We start from the raw sequence: 11,551 nt of genomic DNA, 5'->3' as shown, positions 1-11,551 counted from the left end.
TTGCTATTTACCATCACTTTACCTTATATATATATATATATATATATATATATATATATATATATATATATATATATAGAGAGAGAGAGAGAGAGAGTAATGGGTCTGTGCTAAACCCATTTGGTGCTAAATGGGTATCAAATGTGGCTAGGTCTCTGATCTTGGGGGAGGTTTCTTGGTCTAAATATCAAAACAAATACTTGATTCCATTAATCTAGACCATAAATGTCATTGAAGAGGCTCGTGGGACACATCTAGGTAGGGACCTACCATTTCGTGAGCTTTTGGATGCCATACATCTTGGAGATGAACGGCATCTATGGTACATTACACACTTTAGATGTTAATAATGGACTGAAAACTGCCTATTGGTGGACGAACTTTTCGTTGATAAATGACTAGTTCGATTCTTGGCCAATCATACTTAAAAGGAAGTAAAGTGTTGGTTCATCCATATATTTATTAGGCTAGTGGACCCACTTGGTTTCTAATCTAGCTAACAATTTTATAATGGTTATGATTTGCTGGTTCAAATAGCCAATGGAGAACTTTCAGGAAAATATTGTGGTGGAACATCTGATAACATTTTTAAGAAACAAGATTTTTTTTTTTAAATTCAAAAAATATTGTGATAGAAAATCTCATAACCTTTTTAAGAAACAAGATTTTTTCAAAAATTTCAAACAAATATCTGTACATATAAATATCTACACATAAATAATAAAAACTAGAAAAACGTTTATATCATGTCAAAATTGAGTTAAAATAAATAAATGATATTTTGAAAAGATTGCATTTTTTGGGTATAATATCACCTCCTGAAAATATCATAAAATCATAATAGTTTTCAAAATAACAGCAATCAGTGGACCCGGGGAAAAACAGGGCCCCACCCCACCCGTCTCGCCCTGTTTGGACCGGAGACGAAGGACATGAAAGAGGGATGGAGGTGGGGATGAAGGTTAAAATCAAAACCCGTGCGGGGATGGACTTACGTTTTCTCTCGCCTTGCCCCATCTCGCCCCTAATCCTTTTAAGAGATGGCAATGGATCGAGGAAAAATGGGGCCCTACCCTGCCTCGCCCCCGTTTGGACAGGGGATGGAGGAGGCAGGGGTAAAGGTTAAAATCCAAACCCGTGCGAGGATGGAGGCCCAGATTTTGAGACGGTGCAGGGGTGGAGACCTTGTCCCCGGCTCGCCCCAGTCCACTGCCATCCCTAACGCCGTGAGAAGCCAGAGTCATTCCACACGTTTTTTTTTTTTATCCATAAAGAGGTTGTTGACGTGGCAAAGAAAAATTGGCTTGACTTTAAAATCCATTCCTTATTTAAGTTGATAATTGCTCCTCTTAACACAAGCTTTCATGCATAGTTACAAATATCAGCTTTAAAAAAAAATAAGCAAAAAAAAAGAGAGAATTTGATTAGCTGATATTTGATACTAAAAATGCCAGAAATTAATTTGTTTAGTTAGTATCTTTCTTTTCTTTCTAAAAAATATTAGTATTCCTTTTTATTTTTAAATTTAATGTTTTATTTTTGCCAGAAAATCAAGAAAAATAAAAGGTTCCAATTTATCACGAGAATTTGGCTGCCCATGTTTTGCTGACGTTTTGTCACGATAAATTTATATTTTTAAATAATTTTATTCCCGTTTTTTCGTCTTCCTTTTGATAGGCAAGCTGGCAAAGCAAACCCCCGTGAGATTGGAATCCTGGCTCAAAGATAAAACGGGTAATTATTAATAATAATTTCTCAAAGCCATCAAACCTATCTGAGGAATCCTGGCTCAAAGATAAAACGGGTAATTTTTAATAATAATTTCTCAAAGCCACAAATTTACACTAAGCTGCTTAACATTGAAGTTATTACATTTATCTGCCTACTTTAATTCATTTCAAAATATCTTCTTAAGGTATAAAATAACAATTTTTTGTCTTTGCATATAGAGCAATACAAGTATGTAGGGATGGCAGTGGACCGGGGCAGGGGCAGGGGCAGGGGCCGGGGACAAGGTCTCCACCCCCGCCCTATCTCAAAATCCGAACCTCCATCCCCGCACGGGAATGAATTTGAACCTCCACCCCCGCATCCATCCCCATTTCAAGTCCTCCATCCCCGGTCCAAACAGGGGTGAGGCGGGGCGGGGGGCCGTTTTCCCTCGATCTATAGTCATTCCTTGAAGGATTGAGGATGAGGCGGGGCAGGGCAAGGCAGGGATTGAGACGAGAATGGAGCAGGGCGGGGGAAAGCATAAGTCCATCCCTGCCTCCATCCCGTACGGGAATAGATTTTAATCTTCATCCCCACCTCCATCCTCGTTTCATGCCCTTCATCCCCGGTTCAAACAGGGCGAGGCGGGGCGGGCCCCCGTTATCCTCCGGTCCACTGCCATCCTTACAATTATGTCATAAATCAACTAGCTGAACTATTTTAGGACTAAGCATGTTTTTTAAATGCAAATTATTAAAAGATAAATGATGTAAACGGGTCAAATCCCAAACAGCTAAATACATGAATTGCAAAACCTCCATCCTAGATCCAAACCATTTGCATCTCTATTAAAAAGAAGTTACATGAAATAATATAAATGTTTTTTTATGATGAAAGAAAACCTTCACCGAGAACGCCTCCCTGCGAGGTAAAACTTTGGGTTGAGGACACCACCACCTAGCCTACGGTGTTCCTATCGTGATAAAGCAACGACAACTCCCATGCGCCAGCGGGATTCAATCCTAGGCCTTCAGCTTGGCATACAACTCTACTGACCACATGGGTAACCACCATGATAGTAAAGTAAAAAAAATTATTGGCCAATTCTCTAAACTGATTCCGGCCTGATACTGATTCTAACAAGATTGCCTTGTTTCGAGTAATTTGACCTTGTGGCAAGGGATGCTACCCGATAAGCAGAGCTCTTGTAGACTGATAAATCGGTTTTAGTTCGGGGTGGGAACTCAGTTAATCCTTCTTATCTCTATAATCAAGTTAGGATTCTAAATCTAACCAAGATTGACATTTACTGTTTCCAACCCCGGCTCCGCTGATCTGGCAGGAGCAGTTAGTGTACGTCACCTTGTGTTGGGCTGTTGCAAGTTCGAATCCCAATAGTATGGTTGTATAACTGGTAGGAGTCTGCCTAACCCCAGCTTTCTCTGTCAAAAAAAAAAAAGATTGCCCTTACTGTTTTGGTAAGTGAAGTCCTACCCAAGATCAACAAACTAGATGGACAAATCCAATGGATGTAAATGGTTGGATTTGGTTCCAACTTAAGCATTACTAAATCTGGCCTGATCAGATATTTCCTTATAGGATTAGAATTGGAAAGTATTACTGAATCTGACTAGTGAATATTGCCTAATTGAATTCTAATTAATTCATTTCAATATTGAAAAAAAAAAGGTATTCCAAATCCTTGTGCAGTTCGGGGCAGGGGTCCAAGCCTCAGAGTTTTACACTGCCAGCACGACGATCGTAGGTATGGCTGGCTCGAAGCTGAGTCAGACCGACTGCAGTTTCTTCAGTTTATAAATCTAAAAAAAAAAAAGTTTTTTTTTGCAGTTAGCTAATCGGCTATAGGGTTGGTAAATGAACTGAACATCTTTTGACTCAGTTGATCATGAACTTGTTTGTAATGGGCTCGTATAACTGGCTAAGTGTTCAGCTTGGCTCGCTCGGGTGAGCTTGTATAAATAATGAAAAATATATATTTTAAGTGAAATATATAGACAAACTAATGCATGAAAAATATACATGTAAACTATGAACTATTAAGTTTAATATATAAAATATACATATTTTAAGTATATATATATATATATATATATATATATATATTTCATGTATAAATAACATATTTTTTTTTACACAAGCTAGCACATCTCATTTAGGTATGAGCAAGCTTGAGTTTGGCTCAACTAAACATGAACATGAACCAAGTCATGAGCCAAGCCCAAACACACCATGTTCGGTTCGTTGCTTACCAGCCTCAAGTATAACCAAGAATTGTTCACTCAAAGCCCACCTGACCTAAAATCGGCTTCTCTATCTCAGTTGTTGGCCCGTTCTTAGGTTGAAAAAAATTCCAACTAGTTGAGCTTAAACTGTCTAAGCTTGGTTTGTTCAGGGTCAGATCTAGCTCAAGCTCTCAAACGTCATGAAGTTAACCTGCAATTATAATTATCTTAATTTTTTTATTGAGTTAATCCCAAAAAACAAAAAACCCTATTACTGACCATAGTGACAAATATCAGGTGACTTATGAAAACCTCGCGATAATATCGCGAGAAATTGCCTGAAAGTTTAAAACAGCAATTTCTCGCAAGATTTTCAAAATATCGCGAGATTTATCAAAAAACATAAATACCGTGATTTAAACACGATATTTACATTTTAAATGGCTATTTATCATGAAAAATCATGTATTTTTATTTTTAATATTTTTTATTAATATTTTTTTTTAAATAATATTTTATAATTTATTTTTTATTTTTTATTGCCAAGATTTTGCCAAAAAACATGCAAGATTTATGAAAATTTTCAATTTCTTGGGAGTTTTTTTGAAAAACGAGATTTTGCAAACGTTTGTCATTATGATGCTAACAATACATTAACTGGCCTCCAGGAAGTATGCTCAGCTTCAACTTTGCGATAAGGAATGCCACCCATGGGTTTCGAACTTGTGACTACCTGTCGGTGACATTACCTTAATATTTTTATTAATATTTTGATAAAAATATTTTTAAAAATAAATCTATTGAAAAGTAATTTTTTTGTTATGCTTTCCAAATTTTATTTTATGAGATCTTACTTTCCAAAAAAAAGTTCTCGAGTTTTGCGCGTCGAACCCGCGTCACGTGTCGGTCGCTTCGCATCCCTGTCACATAAGTTTTTTAAGCCATATGGAATGGCATTTCTCGAAATAAAAGCAAAACTTGTGGGACTTTTCGCAGAAGGTTACCCTAATTCTTAGTCCACGCGAAGCCGCCGGACGCTTCTGGAAACGACTGGAGGGAAAAGGTCGCTCTTTTCTCACGGAGAGTGGGAAAAGAACGAATCTTCTATCCCCACCGACCCACCGTCCATCTGTCCTCGATCAGACGGCCAGCAAGCCTCGGTTCGAACATTCTGGAAGGTGGGAAGCCATGATATTAGGGTTGGCCGTTCCTCTCCTCATACTGAAGCCTCACGCGATCCCCTTCTCTTTATCGCTAGCTCTCCTTTCTTTCGTTTATCTGATTTTCTTCGTAGTTTTCCGACGAGATAATGGCCGGAAAGGGAGAGGGTCCGGCGATCGGGATCGATCTCGGGACGACGTACTCCTGCGTTGGGGTCTGGCAGCACGATCGGGTGGAGATCATCGCGAACGATCAGGGTAATAGGACGACTCCCTCCTACGTCGCCTTCACGGACAGCGAGCGTCTCATCGGCGATGCCGCGAAGAACCAGGTCGCAATGAATCCCATTAACACCGTCTTCGGTGAGTCTCTTACCGTTTCTTGATTATTTTTCTTTCATATCCTTCTTTCTGTGAGTAGATCTGGAGTTTCTAGGTGTCTTTCCGAGCGTGTTGAGGTATTAGATGGTTTTTTATCAGATCTGGGGCGTTTTCGTTGAATTCTTATGCGATCTATTGCGATTTATGGTGTTTTTGGATGTAGATATAGAATTTCTCGGTTTCTTTTGTTTATTTTCTTGCGATCTCGTAGTTTTTTATTAGATCTGTAGTTTTGTAAGATTTTACTGCGTTTTATACCCCTCTCACCATCCACTGCATCCTTTTACTTTTTTATTTTCATTTTGAGGCAAATCTGAATTTTTTCTCCGATTGTTGTTAGGTATTTGTTTAGTGGTTGTTTATGGGTCTCTGCCCCTCCCCTTCTTCCTTTTTCTTTCTTTCTTGCTTATAGTCGTCGGGTTCTGGTGCTTGTTTTTTGTAATATGGATCATAAAGTAGTTGAAAAGTTTAGTCTTTTTCTGCGAAATTTTCTTCTTTGAGATCTATTTGTTTTGGGAATTTTTAAGTCATATTTTTTATCCCTTTCATCCCGACGGCGTTGGGATATCTTTTCTGTGAATATGCGTTTCTTTCTTGATTTCGAGTATTTAAAGCGTTTTATTATGAATCCAACGATAGATTTTCAAGTATTTTAACGTATTATTATGAATCCACTGATTGATTTTCATACTGTTCCCAAAGCTCTACGGTTCGAACCTGATTTTGTGTTCTGTATCGCTTTCCAATTCTCTATGTGGCCTTCATCTCGAGTTTCTCTCTGTGTAGCTTTCCACAGTTTAACTTTGCATCATGATCTTTTTTAAAATACGTTTACGTGCTTTTATTGGATTCGGGGTTTGGATTCCAATTTTTTGTACCCTACTGTTTGGTTGGCTTTTATGAACTGTAACTGAAACGTTTGCCCTAGTGCAGATGCCAAACGTTTGATCGGCAGGAGGTTCACCGACGCGTCGGTTCAGGGCGACATGAAGCTGTGGCCCTTCAAGGTCATCCCCGGCCCAGGCGACAAGCCCATGATCGTCGTCCAATATAAGGGCGAGGATAAGCAGTTCGCCGCCGAGGAGATTTCCTCCATGGTGCTCATGAAGATGCGAGAGATCGCCGAGGCCTACCTTGGCTCCGCCGTTAAGAATGCGGTGGTCACCGTCCCTGCTTACTTCAATGACTCTCAGCGTCAGGCCACGAAGGACGCCGGTGTCATCGCCGGGCTCAACGTGATGCGTATCATCAACGAGCCCACCGCCGCTGCCATCGCCTACGGTCTCGACAAGAAGGCCACAAGCGTCGGTGAGAAGAACGTTCTCATCTTCGACCTTGGTGGTGGCACCTTCGACGTCTCTCTTCTTACCATCGAAGAGGGTATCTTCGAGGTGAAGGCCACTGCCGGAGACACCCACCTTGGAGGAGAGGACTTCGACAACAGGATGGTGAACCACTTCGTTCAGGAGTTCAAGAGGAAGAACAAGAAGGACATCACCGGCAACCCCAGGGCCCTCAGGCGTCTGAGGACATCATGTGAGAGGGCCAAGCGTACCCTCTCTTCCACCGCCCAGACCACCATTGAGATCGACTCTCTCTACGAAGGAATCGACTTCTACTCCACCATCACCCGCGCTAGGTTCGAGGAGCTGAACATGGACCTCTTCAGGAAGTGCATGGAGCCCGTCGAGAAGTGTTTGAGGGACGCCAAGATGGACAAGAGCTCGATCCACGACGTCGTGCTCGTTGGTGGATCGACTAGGATTCCAAAGGTGCAGCAGTTGTTGCAGGACTTCTTCAACGGCAAGGAGCTCTGCAAGAGCATCAACCCTGATGAGGCCGTTGCCTACGGTGCTGCCGTCCAGGCCGCCATCCTGAGCGGTGAGGGCAACGAGAAAGTGCAGGACCTGCTTCTTCTCGATGTCACTCCTCTGTCTCTTGGTCTGGAGACCGCCGGTGGAGTCATGACCGTCTTGATTCCAAGGAACACCACCATCCCGACCAAGAAGGAGCAGGTCTTCTCTACCTACTCTGACAACCAGCCTGGCGTGTTGATCCAAGTCTATGAGGGAGAGAGAACCAGAACCCGCGACAACAACCTACTCGGCAAGTTCGAGCTCTCCGGCATTCCTCCGGCACCTCGTGGTGTCCCTCAGATCACCGTCTGCTTTGACATCGATGCTAACGGTATCTTGAACGTCTCTGCCGAGGACAAGACCACTGGGCAGAAGAACAAGATCACCATCACCAACGACAAGGGACGACTGAGCAAGGACGAGATCGAGAAGATGGTACAGGAAGCAGAGAAGTACAAGTCTGAGGACGAGGATCACAAGAAGAAGGTCGAGTCGAAGAACGCCCTGGAGAACTACGCATACAACATGAGGAACACCATCAAGGACGAGAAGATCGGTGCCAAGCTTGCTGCTGCGGACAAGAAGAAGATCGAGGACGCCATCGATCAGGCTATCCAGTGGTTGGACAGCAACCAGCTCGCCGAGTCTGATGAGTTCGAGGACAAGATGAAGGAGCTGGAGAGCATTTGCAACCCTATCATTGCCAAGATGTACCAGGGAGCTGGTGCTGACATGGGTGGTGGCATGGACGACGATGGCCCGTCTGCTGGTGCTAGTGGTGCTGGCCCCAAGATTGAGGAGGTCGACTAAACGAGCTCCGTTTGAAGTTGGGGGGCGGTATGGAGTTTTCTTTCAGGGGGGTGGGGGGAGGTAAGGGGGGGGGAGGTAATTGGGATTTTGAGTCTCCTGGTTTTGGTTTATTTGGCCAGGAGAGATTTATATTTTGAACAATCATTTTGTCATGGTTAATTGTTCTTAGTTACGGTGGATTGCATTTATTTCCGTAGATCCGATTATATGGATGACGAATCTCAGTTTTTGTTTTTTGGCCATTTATAATGCCATTTGGAAAATTAAGTGTTTTCATTTTCCCATTTAGATGTTCTGAAAGATACTTGAACTCTCTTGTTGAATGCTCTGGTAAGTTCAAAGTGTAAGTGGCTACGTGGTTCTTTTCTCATCGTGTTGATTATATGTGGCTACGAGGTTTGGGAATTGTATCATGTTTAACTGCAAAGGAAAATCTCTGGCTGGGAACCTTGAATTGCGGTTTCCTGAGTACCCTTGCTACTTTGGAACACTGCGTTTGGTACTTTTATGCTGTAAATTGGCATTTTACCTTTTTTTTTTTCTGGGCTAGGTTAGGGGTAAAAAACCCCTGATGTAATCTGTTGCACATGGCCTTCAGCCCCCCTGCTCGTTTGGAAGTACAGTAAGGATGCAATCATGTAAATGGGTCGAATCCATCCTGTGGGTTTTACAATTTTTGGCAGTTCCAAATCTGATTCCTATCCGAATCCCATGTATTTATAACTGTTTCGGATCTGGGCCGTTTTCCTCCCTAAATTTACACCCAACTTTAATCTTGTGGCAAGGTTTGAGTCCGTGACGTTCACAAGTCACCCCTACTTAGATAATCTGACCCTTGGCAGTTGGCGTTATATTGATCCCGGTCATTTTTCCCATCTGGTCCTTTTTTTTCTTGAACATTTTGATTCTTATTATCACCTACTCATGGGGTGTATTCCTTGGTGGGAAAGAACGAGCTCAGTTTTTTTTATACAGTGAACTTAAGAGTGACGTGTTATGAGAAAAAGGAAAAACGACTGTAATATATGATAAAAAATGATGCGTTTTTTGGATAAAATAGCAAATGTCCAGTTTAACCTTCACATAGTGGACTTATTAGATTAGCATGATATATCGGTCCGCTCATCGGCTATACAGTAAAAACTCATTTTTTTTACTGATCTGGCAAAGATTGCATAACCAAATTTGTGATCATCTTATTAAACTAAAACCTCAAAATATTGCAAATATCGTACTAATAGTTCACCAAGTTTGAGGTTTAGTTCAACTAAATTCACTTGGTGATAGGAACTGTAACTAAAACCTCTACAAACTTTCCAAATATTCTACTAAGTTCTAATATAGTTCAAAGTTTGCATAGCGTGGTTTTCTTTGTAGTTGAAACTTCATGTACATAGTGTGAAGTTTACACAAACTTAATATGTGAACTTCATGTAATTGAAACCTCTCAAAACTTGTGAAATTTGCATAAAAATATGTTTTATCATTTCATTCAAATAAAAAATAAATTTGTTCATACATATATTTTGTATTGTATGGTAAATTTATCGCATTTCCTGAATTTCCTACAAATTTCAAAATCCGTCAAATGTCCAATTGCATAGGTTCCCTACTTTTTTAAGATCGTTTTACCCCTTAAAATGTAGAGATCCACACATCACGTCGTGATGCATTTCTCATCCTGTTAAATGTGAATTTTGCACATTACACCTACAAAATTCGCTCCTCACTTTCACAAAATCTGTATGATTTTTGCAGATATGTTACAATAATCGCAACAACTCTTGCAAAAATCCCTTACGTGCCTAAGTCGTTAAGATTTTTGCATGTGATAGTTGTGAAAGTAAATTTTTGATGCAAAATTCATGAAAAATTACAGAATTCACAAAATTTTGCACGATATTAACTTTAAGAGATGCGAGATTTCATTTTTACTATGCAAGTTTCATAGTATATTAGGCGATTAGGTTGCAAATTTCGTGAAGAGTTTTGCGTTGATAGTTGCAAAAGTCGACTGCATGTTAATTTCCTCGTTACACACGTATACAAAACAATTCACAAGTATACATGCAATTTTTCTCATTATGTGCAAAATTTCGCATAAGGTTACAGGTTTTACATTTTTCTGAAAACATGGTAAGAACTACATATTGTAACACTTGTCCAAATCAAAAGTTAGTATTCCTTTTACTATTGTCCAAATCATTTGCATGTATTCCAAATCAAAAAAACAAATTTTAAGAGAAAAGATCATACCGTTGTAAACTTATGTATATCCAGAACACTTCTTTACTTCTTTTATTGACATGTCCTGATGAAAGCTACAAGTCATTACCAATACTTTCTGTTGACATACAAATGAACTATTATTTTTTGTCTTTGTTTCTTCATCTGTTTAAGTTACCACAAAACTTTAATCTGCCTTGTTGGTTGTAAATACCAGTTGGGACCTGCATTGATGCATTCGACTAGGGAGTGTGCCAGCCTCTTTGCTCCCCTTTGGGTTTGCCTGGGTCACTATCAGAAGTCATTTTAGAACTGGTATTCGGCCATTTCTTGAAAAAAATAGAAAATGAATCCATGCATCTAACCCAGCTATCTGTCATGTCATATTGGCCGAATCAGACATCAAATTACTTCTACTTGAATTCTCTGAAGGATCCCTTGTGTATATCAAAAATGAAGGCGGCATTGAGGAAGGATCAGATGCAAAGTAATTGCACAAAAAAAGGTGCCACTCCATTAGGCCGCTTGCATGTGTCTGATTCAGACTGTGGATCCCACAAAAGGTTACTGTTCTTGACATGTTTTGTGGGACCCAGCTAGTGTTGTGCAAGGAGATGGGTCAGCAATTTTTTCAAAAACGTTCCTCACCTAATGTGTTGCTGCCAAGTAATTTAAAGCCCCGTTTATATGACCACAGGCTTAGGGCTCTTGTTTGAATCTCCAGTTTATGACCATAGGCTTATGGCTCCTGATAGAAAGAAGTCCCCCATATATAATACCTTTGATTATGGTTAGTGGAGTTAACTTGCTCTAGTAGATTGATGCAGAAACTAGGGTTTGTAAGCTACTAATTAAACTCTTATCAATAATTTTTGTAGATTAGATCCAACAGTTGGTGTTTCTTTTTAGTTTCAATAATCAATGCTAATATGTCATCATCTTAATTTCTCATGTTCTTTAAATATAGTACCTCCCTTGCAAATTTCTTGCTAGATCATGAAACATTTAAAACGTATCAAGTTACAAGTAAATACTATCTATATCCTGGTGCACAAACATTAGAATAGTGGTTTCCCCCCCTTTTGGGGATGACTAATAGACTTACGATAATATTTCATCCAATATCACACATTTTTTAATGACGAAGTTCGCCGCTGAAGTG

At 40.2% G+C, this 11,551-nt stretch overlaps 1 protein-coding gene across 1 annotated transcript; it reads left to right on the top strand.

Moving 5' to 3' along the window:
• Nucleotides 1-4,997: 4,997 nt before the first annotated feature.
• Nucleotides 4,998-8,437, top strand: LOC149823314 (heat shock cognate 70 kDa protein 2-like). The gene is made up of 2 exons (XM_090018776.1): nt 4,998-5,479; nt 6,431-8,437. The coding sequence occupies exons 1-2, from the start codon at nt 5,266-5,268 to the stop codon at nt 8,161-8,163; spliced, it is 1,947 nt and encodes a 648-aa protein (XP_089874902.1). The 5' UTR covers nt 4,998-5,265; the 3' UTR covers nt 8,164-8,437.
• The last annotated feature ends 3,114 nt before the right edge of the window (nt 8,438-11,551 follow it).

The sequence above is a fragment of the Nuphar pumila genome, chromosome 10, assembly GCF_984573655.1.
Source record: "Nuphar pumila chromosome 10, dmNupPumi1.hap1.1, whole genome shotgun sequence".
In the NCBI taxonomy this organism is placed as follows: domain Eukaryota; kingdom Viridiplantae; phylum Streptophyta; class Magnoliopsida; order Nymphaeales; family Nymphaeaceae; genus Nuphar; species Nuphar pumila.
Note: the sequence above shows the minus strand (reverse complement) of the source record. Positions and strands in the feature narration are given on the sequence as shown.

What these genes read in the sequence shown, in the direction of transcription:
- LOC149823314 (XM_090018776.1), top strand. Translation starts at nt 5,266, where the DNA reads ATGGCCGGAAAGGGAGAGGGTCCGGCGATCGGGATCGATCTCGGGACG. An exon ending in TCCCATTAACACCGTCTTCG is followed by an intron (nt 5,480 to 6,430) that starts GTGAGTCTCTTA and finishes GCCCTAGTGCAG; the next exon opens with ATGCCAAACGTTTGATCGGC.